The sequence below is a fragment of the Haliotis rufescens genome, unplaced genomic scaffold (genome assembly GCF_023055435.1).
Source record: "Haliotis rufescens isolate VD_foot unplaced genomic scaffold, xgHalRufe1.0.p SCAF_3, whole genome shotgun sequence".
NCBI classification, from domain to species: domain Eukaryota; kingdom Metazoa; phylum Mollusca; class Gastropoda; order Lepetellida; family Haliotidae; genus Haliotis; species Haliotis rufescens.
In genome coordinates this window covers 59731998-59747627 of record NW_025964001.1, presented here as the reverse complement: position 1 = coordinate 59747627, position 15630 = coordinate 59731998, and the positions used below count along the sequence as shown (strand labels likewise).

Below are 15630 nucleotides of genomic sequence, written 5' to 3'. Positions count from 1 at the left end.
AATGTTTCCCTCTTCAGATCAATCTGTGTTATCTTCCCTGTGATGTCATTCTTATAGTAGCTGTGGTTCAATGTTCAGATAATGTGATAAATAACTTTTTAAAAACTTAAATACTTAATTTTTGTTTCAAATCCTGAAAAAGAACAAAATAAATCAAATATTTGTGTTTTTACCTGTGTTAACGAGTTTACCTGCGTTAACAAGTTTACCTGTGTTAACGAGTTTACCTAAGAGGCTGTAAGTGTATCATAAGTAATATGTGACATCAGTATAGAAAACAAAGTCAGTACCAAGAGTTGTAAACTTGTTTATTTGTTTACAGATGTGCATGAAGAGAATTTACCTGTAACACCTGGGATTACCTGTGCCGTCCAAGATGACAAGACCACTGTGTTATGTTTACCTTGTATCTGTGATTTATTTTTTGTGATTTGTAATACAATTTGAGCCAAAATTCATTGTCTGTTTTCATTTTTTCAGTGTTTTCAAGTTTTATTTCACTTGTAAACACCTGTAATTAGAAAATAACAAAGGTTAGAGACAATAACAACAAAGAATATTAAAGTATACTTAATCCTCTTTACAATGGTATATGATAAATGTATATTAAAAGCAAGTTTCTGGTAGAAAAAGTGCATCAAAAATGATAGTGTGATTTTCCAATAATACTGCCAGGGAGGCCAGTGTACAGGCCTTGTCAGTGTCAGGGACTGCAGGGTCTCAAGGGACATAACTCTGGGGCAGCCAGTGATGAAAGAGTTAATGTATTTACTGCTGTTTTCTGACGTCGTAATGCAGGTTAAGTATACAAATGTAAAAAATATTTAGATTATACTTAATTTTTTAACTGATCCTGCATTTCGATGTCAGAAAACAGCATTAAATGCTTATTGAGCAATACAGGATAAGTATGCAAATGTAAAAAATATTTAGATTTTATTAAATTTGTTCAGAATTTGTATTTTTAACTTCAATCAGAGGTATATAAATACTGCATTCAATGGGATATTGTAAAATGAAGTGTTCAAGGTTCTTCTTTATTGGTTCTGTTGTCAGTCAAACAAGCCGTCACATTAGTTATTCTAGCATAAATTTGGATTAGTAGTTGAATTTCTGCCTCGGAGCAAGTTTATGTGAATAATTTGATCCTATACCAAAGCAAAATGTAGAACCCTTGCTGTGAAGATTTAAGTATTTGTATATACCTTGATATACCTACATATATGATTGGAGGGGGTCATGGGTTGCTCAGTCGTCTGAGGCGCCGCAATTCGCTGTGCAGAGTTGCGTCCCTTGGGCATGCCAGCAACCAGACTATGTTTCTTGATTTGTCAGCACCATACCCGTGCTCGTGGGTTTCACCGAAGTGGTAAACGTCTGAGACCTGCATCACTTCGGGCTTTCCTTCCACATTAAGCTGACACGACGCAGTATAACTGTAATACTGTTAAAAGCGGCGTTAAACCCAACTTACTCACTCACTATATATATGATGATTTCTATTTATGTGTAATTTTGTTTGTAAAATTGGAAACACTACTTAAATATGTGTTAGTCCGCGTGTGAAGTCAGTATTCGTGTATCATCAGTAGAAATGCCGGTGTTGTTTACTGGGTGAGAGTTACAGGAAGCTGTGTGTTGGCAGGCTGCCGGACGGCTTGACCCGGAGAGGGGACATCAACTTGCTGATGCTGGGCGACCCAGGAACAGCCAAAAGTCAGCTGCTCAAGTTCGTAGAGAGAGTGTCGCCCATTGCTGTAAGTGCAGATTCAACATCTTCATTGACGATATATGAAATAGATCACATCATACGTCTCAACAACAATGTTGATACAGAACAGAAATGTAACAAAGTCATTAATTAAGAGACCCATCAAACATTCACATACATTTATGATGTCCTATCAAGGCATTTGCATAATAGGAAATCTAACACCAGTAGAGTCAAATATTACATTTTACGATGCAACTTTCACTCGTATGACTATGACATTAAAATACTGGTCATTGTGGAGTTAAATCCGAACTTAGTCACTGTTATTTCAGACAATACAGTGACAAGAATGTCTCATGTTAATGTCGTTTATTCCATTACATTCCACTTACAGAAATGTCACACAGCATCACTCTGATCCAAACTGTCTAACTGCCCTTCCCCAAGAAACCCATCGGGGGCATGGGTGGCCCAGTTGTCTAAGGCGCCGCGATTCGCTGTGCAGAGTTGTGTCCTTTGGGCATGGCAGAAACCTATGATTGTGGGTTCGAATCCCGGTTCGCCCCAATTATGTTTCTAGGTTTGTCAGCACCATACCCGTGCTCATGGGTTTCGCCGAAGTGGTAAACGTCTGAGACCTGCATCACTTCGGGCTTTCTTCCCACATTAAGCTGACACGCCGAGATATAACTGGAATACTGTTAAATGCAGCGTTAAACCCAACCCAACTCACTCACTCACTCACCAAACTCACCAAACTCACCAAACTCACGAAACCTCCCTCCCTTGTGTCACATATACAATCACACAGAACATTACTTCCCAGTAAACAAGTTCCCTTGGCAATATCAATCGCAAGCTCACACTTGATGCCGCCATCTTAAATGGTTTCTCACTCTTACGAATCCAGTTATATGTTTACGCACTAACTGTAACATTTGAAAACTCTGTTGTGTCACTAATGCTGTATAGATGCTGATGCCAGAAGGCAAGTCTTGTGTTTATAAACTTGTTTGAAAAGAAGTATAATGTAAGTAGTTGAAGGGGCAGTACTATATAGACGGCCATGTTTGCAGGTGTACACATCTGGGAAAGGCAGCAGTGCAGCCGGACTCACAGCCTCGGTTTTGAGAGACCCACAGACTGTGAGTATAAGCTGATGATGTTCAGACATTTTTTAGTTCCGGGCTCTATCTTTTCTACACTGGCTATATAACATGGCTAGATAATGTTATGTCAATCTATCCCCCTTGAATTATGTAATTTCTGTTGCATAACCAGAGCTACAGATAAGCTGTGTATTTGCGTAAAATCCCCCTCCCCAAAAAATAATCAAACCCCAATTACTTTCAATTAACTTGCGTACAGAAACGCATGCATTAAATGAAAAACTCAAATGTATAAAAACAGCATGCGTAAATACCCAATGAGATTTTTTCAGCATACGTATAAAGGAGTTAATTTCCAAAACACAATTATGAGCTAATTTACTTTCCGAGGCAAGCCTATAGTTAGAACCCTTATATACATCTAAAACATTATATATTTTTTTATTTTTAAATCTTAAAATGTTTACTCATTTTGGGAATAACCCAATAGAGTGATGAATAGATAAGTAAAAAATTATTGGTTACCCAATGAAAAATGTAATAACCCAATTAAAATAGAAACCCTAGAGTAAAAACTCAATTGCTCGGATAGTTATCTGGAGCTCTGCATAACTCATCTGGTCAATATTTGCTAATATCATACTCACAGTTGTGATATTCAGTATGACAATCGTTTTGTGCTGAACTGGTGTCCAGATCTTGATAAAGGTCTTCTTGAGTATTTGAAACTACTATCAGAGCTCCAGATAAGCTGCGTAGCTGCGTAAAATACAGATCAGAAATGCAGAAATACGCAGCAAAATAAAATCCAAGCGTATCAAATACGCAACGAACATTACAGATACACTACAAAAATAAAACTTGTGCGTATCATCAAAATATTGTGAAGTAACCCTGCGTATTTGATTAGCAAATCAGCAACTTATTTTGAAATTATAAACGGGCATTCCGTCAACCTTGCCAAACTCCATGATGACAGTTACATCATGATCATTTGCCATCACACTTTCTTGTGGAAGTATCGTATTTTTGAGTCCTATAAAGCTCTCGAACCCACACAACACCAGTTTGCAGGGACTACATGAATAGTGTTTCTAAATATTTAACTTAAATACCCACATGTGTAAAACCTAGTAGGTAACAGAAATTTGAATACCCAGATAGAATTACTGATACCCAATGATTTAAAAATGCATGGGTAAAATACCCACAACACCAAAAGTTTATCTGGAGCTCTGTACTATTGTCATTGTTATTATTTCTGTTTGTAGAAAAACTTTGTAATGGAAGGAGGAGCGATGGTGTTGGCTGATGGGGGTGTGGTGTGTATCGATGAGTTTGACAAGATGAGGGAGGACGATCGAGTTGCCATCCACGAGGCCATGGAACAACAGACCATCTCCATAGCCAAGGTGTGAAGGCCCAGTGAGGAGCACTACTGAGGTGCACGACAGCACTACCGAAATACACAACCCAGCACAACCGAAATACACAACCCAGCACAACCGAAATACACAACCCAGCACAACAGAAATACACAACCCAGCACAACTGAAATACAAAAAACAGCACTACCAAAATATACAACCCAGCACAACTGAAATACACAACCCAGCACAACTGAAATACACAACCCAGCACAACTGAAATACACAACACAGCACAACTGAAATACAGAACACAGCACAACTGAAATACACAACCCAGCACAACTGAAATACACAACCCAGCACAACTGAAATACACAACACAGCACAACTGAAATACACAACACAGCACAACTGAAATACACAACCCAGCACAACCGAAATACACAACCCAGCACAACCGAAATACACAACCCAGCACAACCAAAATACACAACCCAGCACAACTGAAATACACAACACAGCACAACTGAAATACACAACCCAGCACAACTGAAATACACAACCCAGCACAACTGAAATACACAACCCAGCACAACCAAAATACACAACCCAGCACAACCGAAATACACAACACAGCACAACTGAAATACAGAACACAACACTACCAAAATACACAACCCAGCACAACTGAAATACACAACACAGCACAACTGAAATACAGAACACAGCACTACCAAAATACACAACCCAGCACAACTGAAATACACAACCCAGCACAACTGAAATACACAACCCAGCACAACTGAAATACACAACACAGCACAACTGAAATACACAACCCAGCACAACCGAAATACACAACCCAGCACAACTGAAATACACAACCCAGCACAACCAAAATACACAACCCAGCACAACTGAAATACACAACACAGCACAACCAAAATACACAACCCAGCACAACCGAAATACACAACACAGCACAACTGAAATACAGAACACAACACTACCAAAATACACAACCCAGCACAACTGAAATACACAACACAGCACAACTGAAATACAGAACACAGCACTACCAAAATACACAACCCAGCACAACTGAAATACACAACCCAGCACAACTGAAATACACAACCCAGCACAACTGAAATACACAACACAGCACAACTGAAATACACAACCCAGCACAACCGAAATACACAACCCAGCACAACTGAAATACACAACCCAGCACAACCAAAATACACAACCCAGCACAACTGAAATACACAACACAGCACAACCAAAATACACAACCCAGCACAACCGAAATACACAACCCAGCACAACTGAAATACACAACCCAGCACAACCGAAATACACAACCCAGCACAACTGAAATACACAAAACCACTACTAGCACTACTGAAGTGGACAACAGCACTAATGCATTGGAATCACGCACGTTGAGACGCCCAACGCTAACACCGTATTTGTGCGTGCATGATTCCCGTGCACCCTTTTGAGTTGAGTTGATTGGTTCAACTGTGTCATATGGCCCTGTGATGCAGGGGTAGCATTATGCATATGGCTGTTTCAATGAATGCTCGTTCAACCCGTGAAGAACAGGTCTGGTTGTTGATGAAATATAGTGATAGCTAAATAGACAGATTTTTTATCCATGCACTGATTGTCTTTAAATGTAATATCCAGTTAGGTATGACTCTTTAATAATCTCATACCAACTTTGACTGGAGTTGGTCCAGTAGTTTTTCAGATATTGTAGTAAATGCCGGTACCTTAAATTACCTTCCAGACTATACAAGACCTGTGAAGATCCAGGTTGGAATTGATCTTCAGCAACCCATGCTTGTAACAAGCCACTAATGGGATCGGGTGGTCAGACTTGCTGACCTGGTTGATGCATGTCATCTTATCCCAACTGTGTAGATCAATGCTCATGATGTCAGTCACTGGATTGTCTGGTCCAGACTTGATTATTTTCAGATCGCCGTTGTATAGCTGGAATATTGCTGAGTGTGGCGTTGAACAACAAAACAAACAAATAAAATGATTTTCTGATGATCAGCAGACATTTAGTGGTCTGACAGTCTTAACATACTGGACCCGTGAAGATTCCAGGGTAGAATAGGTCTTAATCAGCCCATGCTTGCCGAAAAGGCGACTATGCTTGTCGTAAAAGGCGACTAACAGGATCAGGTGGTCAGGCTCGCTGACTTGGTTGATGCATGTCATTGATCCCAATTGCGATTGATGCTCATGATATCAATCACTTGATTGTCTGTCCAGACTCGATTATTTGCAGACCGCCGTCATATAGCTGGAATATTGCTGAGTGCGGCGTTAAACAACAAACCAACCAACCTAACATACTGGGTGAGGTGTGTAGGAAGAGTCCTTTGGTAGCTCGACATTTTCTCGAAGGCATCCTCTTCATGTCCTGATCTGTCTACAGGCTGGGATCACAACAACCCTCAACTCCCGGTGTTCCGTGTTGGCTGCTGCTAACAGCCTGTTCGGAAGGTGGGATGACACTAAGGGCGCTGACAACATCGACTTCATGCCTACCATCTTGTCCAGGTTCGATATGATCTTCGTCGTGAAAGACGAGCACGACGAGAGGAGAGATATGGTGAGTTTGTGTCATCTCACCTGGAACTCACCTTCAGGTTTCATGTTGATGGGACAAGGAAGTGCACAAGGCCTAGAATTTTAGACATAAATATTTCGATGCATTTTTAAATAATAAGTTGCACTGGTGCATGTTTCATTTTACTAAGTAAACTGTCTGTAAAAGTCCAGTTTCCACCTTGATGAACTAGCCAGCGATTCCAGTGTTATTTTTTGGCTGGACTGACGAGTCTATGCATAGTCAAATCAAAATTGTGTAACAAACTAGACGTCCGGTTTGTCATATTTGGCAAATCTCTTTGTTTTTAATCAAGGTGCTCAAGTAAGACCTGTTGAATTACAATGTAGATCTTGATAAACGATCAGGTCATCTTTCCTGGGCACCGCCATTTTGTTTGAAACAAATACAAGTGATATGACAGATGGAATCTGATTGGTCAGTAAGAGGGACGTAGAAGGGACATAACCCGTAATAACCACTGGTGGTGCTTCGATCAAGCCTTGAAATTCCAGACCAGTTTGGCAAGGGTGGAGACTAGACTCCGGAAGATGATTCCTGTTATTAGTGTTAAAGGAACGTCGTTTATTGTGTGTGTTGCCTAAACCATAATTGCCGTAAAAGGCTACCATGCTTGTCTTAAGAGGCGACTAAAGGGATCGGGTTGTCAGGCTCGCTGATTTGGTTCATGCATGTCATCCATCCCAAATGTGTGGATCGATGCTCATGATATCAATCACTGGATTGTCTGGTCCAGACTCAATTACTTACAGACCGCTGTCATATAGATGGAATAATGCTGAGTGCGGCGTAAAGCAATAAACCAACCAAACCACCCTGACAGGACTTCAATAGTACTGTTATGTAATGATGAGAATGTGGTGTTGGAACTGATTGCCTGTAGGGACATCTGAGCAGAATATGTTCCAGGCACCTGTAGGAAGATACAAGTAATGATTTGGTTATTTGCAATGTGACCGATAATTGTGTGTCAAGAGTGGATCATTTGTGCACTTTATATACTCCAATGGTCTGTCCGAGACTTCTCAGCAGGAATATTGTTGAACAACATTATCTAGGTTGTATTGTTTGTATGACAGTGTTCCCGTTTATCGGTAAATACCAATTTATAACCGGTAAAATTAGGTTTGGACTGGTACTTCATGTGACTGCCAGTCCCTGTGGACTGGCAAATAAAGTACCTTATAAATCTTTGTTGTTGAACAAAACATCAGCGATGTTCATATAGGTATATTTTTCCAATGAAGTCAGCTTGTCTGTTACCTTCAGGGTTTCCCCTTGTCTATTTTTAGTGCAAGGAAATAACATTTTGCTTTGGTTCGAGGTTAAAGATATATTTGAAGCGACTTAGTCTTGAAAAATAAAAAAAAAGAAGAGAAAATTGTGACTGAATTTTGTGTGAATGACGTGTAGATCTAACTAAGTTACTAAGAGATGATGTCATGTTGAATGAATTAAAACTAGGTAATTCTTTTACGTTTATTTAATTGTTGAAAGTTGGGGACTGACAAAAATTAGGAAGGTACTGGTAATTTTTAGTGTAGCCAGCGGGAACTCTGGTATGATTTTCCATGCATCTTGAATGTCAAGCTATGTCGACAGCCAGTTCAGCTAGGTTGTCTCGTACTGTGATGATGAGAGCGGCTGTATTTCTCCTTCAGACACTGGCCAAGCATGTGATGAACGTGCATCTGAACTCGCTACAGTCCGCGGAAGAACTGAATGATGGAGAGATTGATCTCAACACCCTGAAGAAGTTGATATCATTTGTTAGAACGTAAGTTGCTGTTTAAAAACATGGCATTTAAACTGAAGTAGCCCAGGAACATTGTGTTGCTTGTGAAGATCAATTTAATGATTTAGTTTTGTTGTTATATCGTGTGATCATTTGAATATTGATTTCTTTCCTTACAGCAAATGTGGACCCCGTCTTTCTCCGGAGGCTGCCGAGAAACTGAAGAACCGCTATGTTCTGATGAGGAATGGTGCCCAAGAGTATGAGAGGGAGACTGGAAAGAAAGTCAGCATCCCCATCACTGTCAGGTAGGCATCACATCCCCATCACTGTCCATTAGCATCTCCATCACTGTCAGGTAGGCATCGCATCCCCATCACTGTCAGGTAGGCATCGCATCCCCATCACTGTCAGGTAGGCATCGCATCCCCATCACTGTCAGGTAGGCATCGCATCCCCATCACTGTCCATTAGCATCTCCATCACTGTCAGGTAGGCATCGCATCCCCATCACTGTCCATTAGCATCTCCATCACTGTCAGGTAGGCATCGCATCCCCATCACTGTCCATTAGCATCTCCATCACTGTCAGGTAGGCATCGCATCCCCGTCACTGTCCATTAGCATCTCCATCACTGTCAGGTAGGCATCGCATCCCCATCACTGTCCATTAGCATCTCCATCACTGTCAGGTAGGCATCGCATCCCCATCACTGTCAGGTAGGCATCGCATCCCCATCACTGTCAGGTAGGCATCGCATCCCCATCACTGTCAGGTAGGCATCGCATCCCCATCACTGTCCATTAGCATCTCCATCACTGTCAGGTAGGCATCGCATCCCCATCACTGTCCATTAGCATCTCCATCACTGTCAGGTAGGCATCGCATCCCCGTCACTGTCCATTAGCATCTCCATCACTGTCAGGTAGGCATCGCATCCCCATCACTGTCCATTAGCATCTCCATCACTGTCAGGTAGGCATCGCATCCCCGTCACTGTCCATTAGCATCCCCATCACTGTCAGGTAGGCATCGCATCCCCATCACTGTCAGGTAGCATCTCCATCATTGTCAGGTAGGCATCGCATCCCCATCACTGTCAGGTAGTCATCGCATCCCCATCACTGTCAGGTAGGCATCGCATCCCCATCACTGTCCATTAGCATCTCCATCACTGTCAGGTAGGCATCACATCCCCATCACTGTCCATTAGCATCTCCATCACTGTCAGGTAGGCATCGCATCCCCGTCACTGTCCATTAGCATCTCCATCACTGTCAGGTAGGCATCGCATCCCCATCACTGTCCATTAGCATCTCCATCACTGTCAGGTAGGCATCGCATCTCCATCACTGTCCATTAGCATCCCCATCACTGTCAGGTAGGCATCGCATCCCCATCACTGTCAGGTAGGCACTGCATCCCCATCACTGTCCATTAGCATCTCCATCACTGTCAGGTAGGCATCGCATCCCCATCACTGTCAGGTAGGCATCACATCCCCATCACTGTCAGGTAGGCATCGCATCCCCATCACTGTCCATTAGCATCTCCATCACTGTCAGGTAGGCATCACATCCCCATCACTGTCCATTAGCATCTCCATCACTGTCAGGTCAGCATCGCATCCCCATCACTGTCCATTAGCATCTCCATCACTGTCAGGTAGGCATCGCATCCCCATCACTGTCCATTAGCATCCCCATCACTGTCAGGTAGGCATCGCATCCCCATCACTGTCAGGTAGGCATCACATCCCCATCACTGTCAGGTAGGCATCGCATCCCCATCACTGTCAGGTAGGCATCGCATCCCCATCACTGTCCATTAGCATCTCCATCACTGTCAGGTCAGCATCGCATCCCCATCACTGTCCATTAGCATCTCCATCACTGTCAGGTAGGCATCGCATCCCCATCACTGTCCATTAGCATCCCCATCACTGTCAGGTAGGCATCGCATCCCCATCACTGTCAGGTAGGCATCACATCCCCATCACTGTCAGGTAGGCATCGCATCCCCATCACTGTCAGGTAGGCATCGCATCCCCATCACTGTCAGGTAGGCATCGCATCCCCATCACTGTCAGGTAGGCATCGCATCCCCATCACTGTCCATTAGCATCTCCATCACTGTCAGGTAGGCATCGCATCCCCATCACTGTCAGGTAGGCATCGCATCTCCATCACTGTCAGGTAGGCATCGCATCCCCGTCACTGTCCATTAGCATCTCCATCACTGTCAGGTAGGCATCGCATCCCCATCACTGTCCATTAGCATCTCCATCACTGTCAGGTAGGCATCGCATCTCCATCACTGTCCATTAGCATCCCCATCACTGTCAGGTAGGCATCGCATCCCCATCACTGTCAGGTAGGCACTGCATCCCCATCACTGTCCATTAGCATCTCCATCACTGTCAGGTAGGCATCGCATCCCCATCACTGTCAGGTAGGCATCACATCCCCATCACTGTCAGGTAGGCATCGCATCCCCATCACTGTCCATTAGCATCTCCATCACTGTCAGGTAGGCATCACATCCCCATCACTGTCCATTAGCATCTCCATCACTGTCAGGTCAGCATCGCATCCCCATCACTGTCCATTAGCATCTCCATCACTGTCAGGTAGGCATCGCATCCCCATCACTGTCCATTAGCATCCCCATCACTGTCAGGTAGGCATCGCATCCCCATCACTGTCAGGTAGGCATCACATCCCCATCACTGTCAGGTAGGCATCGCATCCCCATCACTGTCAGGTAGGCATCGCATCCCCATCACTGTCAGGTAGGCATCGCATCCCCATCACTGTCAGGTAGGCATCGCATCCCCATCACTGTCCATTAGCATCTCCATCACTGTCAGGTAGGCATCGCATCCCCATCACTGTCAGGTAGGCATCGCATCTCCATCACTGTCAGGTAGGCATCACATCCCCATCACTGTCCATTAGCATCTCCATCACTGTCAGTGTCAGGTAGACATCGCACCCCAGTCACTGTCCATTAGCATCCCCATCACTGTCAGGTAGGCATCGCATCCCCATCACTGTCAGGTAGGCATCGCATCCCCATCACTGTCCATTAGCATCCCCATCACTGTCAGGTAGGCATCACATCCCCATCACTGTCAGGTAGGCATCGCATCCCCATCACTGTCAGGTAGGCATCGCATCCCCATCACTGTCAGGTAGGCATCGCATCCCCATCACTGTCAGGTAGGCATCGCATCCCCATCACTGTCCATTAGCATCTCCATCACTGTCAGGTAGGCATCGCATCCCCATCACTGTCAGGTAGGCATCGCATCTCCATCACTGTCAGGTAGGCATCACATCCCCATCACTGTCCATTAGCATCTCCATCACTGTCAGTGTCAGGTAGACATCGCACCCCAGTCACTGTCCATTAGCATCCCCATCACTGTCAGGTAGGCATCGCATCCCCATCACTGTCAGGTAGGCATCGCATCCCCATCACTGTCCATTAGCATCCCCATCACTGTCAGGTAGGCATCGCATCTCCATCACTGTCAGGTAGGCATCGCATCCCCATCACTGTCAGGTAGGCATCGCATCCCCATCACTGTCCATTAGCATCTCCATCACTGTCAGGTAGGCATCGCATCCCCGTCACTGTCCATTAGCATCTCCATCACTGTCAGGTAGGCATCGCATCCCCATCACTGTCCATTAGCATCTCCATCACTGTCAGGTAGGCATCGCATCCCCGTCACTGTCCATTAGCATCCCCATCACTGTCAGGTAGGCATCGCATCCCCATCACTGTCAGGTAGCATCTCCATCATTGTCAGGTAGGCATCGCATCCCCATCACTGTCAGGTAGTCATCGCATCCCCATCACTGTCAGGTAGGCATCGCATCCCCATCACTGTCCATTAGCATCTCCATCACTGTCAGGTAGGCATCACATCCCCATCACTGTCCATTAGCATCTCCATCACTGTCAGGTAGGCATCGCATCCCCGTCACTGTCCATTAGCATCTCCATCACTGTCAGGTAGGCATCGCATCCCCATCACTGTCCATTAGCATCTCCATCACTGTCAGGTAGGCATCGCATCTCCATCACTGTCCATTAGCATCCCCATCACTGTCAGGTAGGCATCGCATCCCCATCACTGTCAGGTAGGCACTGCATCCCCATCACTGTCCATTAGCATCTCCATCACTGTCAGGTAGGCATCGCATCCCCATCACTGTCAGGTAGGCATCACATCCCCATCACTGTCAGGTAGGCATCGCATCCCCATCACTGTCCATTAGCATCTCCATCACTGTCAGGTAGGCATCACATCCCCATCACTGTCCATTAGCATCTCCATCACTGTCAGGTCAGCATCGCATCCCCATCACTGTCCATTAGCATCTCCATCACTGTCAGGTAGGCATCGCATCCCCATCACTGTCCATTAGCATCCCCATCACTGTCAGGTAGGCATCGCATCCCCATCACTGTCAGGTAGGCATCACATCCCCATCACTGTCAGGTAGGCATCGCATCCCCATCACTGTCAGGTAGGCATCGCATCCCCATCACTGTCCATTAGCATCTCCATCACTGTCAGGTCAGCATCGCATCCCCATCACTGTCCATTAGCATCTCCATCACTGTCAGGTAGGCATCGCATCCCCATCACTGTCCATTAGCATCCCCATCACTGTCAGGTAGGCATCGCATCCCCATCACTGTCAGGTAGGCATCACATCCCCATCACTGTCAGGTAGGCATCGCATCCCCATCACTGTCAGGTAGGCATCGCATCCCCATCACTGTCAGGTAGGCATCGCATCCCCATCACTGTCAGGTAGGCATCGCATCCCCATCACTGTCCATTAGCATCTCCATCACTGTCAGGTAGGCATCGCATCCCCATCACTGTCAGGTAGGCATCGCATCTCCATCACTGTCAGGTAGGCATCGCATCCCCGTCACTGTCCATTAGCATCTCCATCACTGTCAGGTAGGCATCGCATCCCCATCACTGTCCATTAGCATCTCCATCACTGTCAGGTAGGCATCGCATCTCCATCACTGTCCATTAGCATCCCCATCACTGTCAGGTAGGCATCGCATCCCCATCACTGTCAGGTAGGCACTGCATCCCCATCACTGTCCATTAGCATCTCCATCACTGTCAGGTAGGCATCGCATCCCCATCACTGTCAGGTAGGCATCACATCCCCATCACTGTCAGGTAGGCATCGCATCCCCATCACTGTCCATTAGCATCTCCATCACTGTCAGGTAGGCATCACATCCCCATCACTGTCCATTAGCATCTCCATCACTGTCAGGTCAGCATCGCATCCCCATCACTGTCCATTAGCATCTCCATCACTGTCAGGTAGGCATCGCATCCCCATCACTGTCCATTAGCATCCCCATCACTGTCAGGTAGGCATCGCATCCCCATCACTGTCAGGTAGGCATCACATCCCCATCACTGTCAGGTAGGCATCGCATCCCCATCACTGTCAGGTAGGCATCGCATCCCCATCACTGTCAGGTAGGCATCGCATCCCCATCACTGTCCATTAGCATCTCCATCACTGTCAGGTAGGCATCGCATCCCCATCACTGTCAGGTAGGCATCGCATCTCCATCACTGTCAGGTAGGCATCACATCCCCATCACTGTCCATTAGCATCTCCATCACTGTCAGTGTCAGGTAGACATCGCACCCCAGTCACTGTCCATTAGCATCCCCATCACTGTCAGGTAGGCATCGCATCCCCATCACTGTCAGGTAGGCATCGCATCCCCATCACTGTCCATTAGCATCCCCATCACTGTCAGGTAGGCATCACATCCCCATCACTGTCAGGTAGGCATCGCATCCCCATCACTGTCAGGTAGGCATCGCATCCCCATCACTGTCAGGTAGGCATCGCATCCCCATCACTGTCAGGTAGGCATCGCATCCCCATCACTGTCCATTAGCATCTCCATCACTGTCAGGTAGGCATCGCATCCCCATCACTGTCAGGTAGGCATCGCATCTCCATCACTGTCAGGTAGGCATCACATCCCCATCACTGTCCATTAGCATCTCCATCACTGTCAGTGTCAGGTAGACATCGCACCCCAGTCACTGTCCATTAGCATCCCCATCACTGTCAGGTAGGCATCGCATCCCCATCACTGTCAGGTAGGCATCGCATCCCCATCACTGTCCATTAGCATCCCCATCACTGTCAGGTAGGCATCGCATCTCCATCACTGTCAGGTAGGCATCGCATCCCCATCACTGTCAGGTAGGCATCGCATCCCCATCACTGTCCATTAGCATCTCCATCACTGTCAGGTAGGCATCGCATCTCCATCACTGTCGCATCCCCATCACTGTCCATTAGCATCTCCATCACTGTCAGGTAGGCATCGCATCTCCATCACTGTCAGGTAGGCATCACATCCCCATCACTGTCAGGTAGGCATCGCATCCCCATCACTGTCAGGTAGGCATCGCATCCCCATCACTGTCAGGTAGTCATCGCATCCCCATCACTGTCCATTAGCATCTCCATCACTGTCAGGCAGGCATCGCATCTCCATCACTGTCAGGTAGGCATCGCATCCCCATCCTTGTCAGGTAGGCATCGCATCCCCATCACTGTCCATTAGCATCTCCATCACTGTCAGGCAGGCATCGCATCTCCATCACTGTCAGGTAGGCATCACATCCCCGTCACTGTCCATTAGCATCTCCATCACTGTCAGGCAGGCATCGCATCCCCATCACTGTCCATTAGCATCTCCATCACTGTCAGGTAGGCATCGCATCCCCATCCTTGTCAGGTAGGCATCGCATCCCCATCACTGCCCATTTGCATCTCCATCATTGTCAGGTGGCATCCGGGGCAGTCGGGTAGCCTAGTGGTTAAAGTGTTCGCTCGCCACGCCAAAGACCCGGCTTCGATTCCCAATATAGGTACAATGTGTGAAGCCTGCCAATGTGTGGTATCCCCCGCTGTGACATTGCTGGAACATTGCTAAAAGCGGCGTACAACCTCACTCACTCACT

At 45.9% G+C, this 15630-nt stretch overlaps 1 protein-coding gene across 1 annotated transcript in view; it reads left to right on the top strand.

Annotated features, from left to right (window-relative positions):
• The window catches only part of LOC124124617 (DNA replication licensing factor mcm5-like), a 31795-nt gene that overhangs the window by 12526 nt on the left and 3639 nt on the right, over window positions 1-15630 (top strand). Inside the window, exons 8-13 of the mRNA XM_046487828.2 lie at window positions 1646-1757; window positions 2791-2859; window positions 4095-4235; window positions 6652-6828; window positions 8508-8623; window positions 8761-8889. Coding sequence (XP_046343784.2) covers window positions 1646-1757; window positions 2791-2859; window positions 4095-4235; window positions 6652-6828; window positions 8508-8623; window positions 8761-8889 — 744 coding nt within the window. The remainder of the gene's footprint in view (window positions 1-1645; window positions 1758-2790; window positions 2860-4094; window positions 4236-6651; window positions 6829-8507; window positions 8624-8760; window positions 8890-15630) is intronic.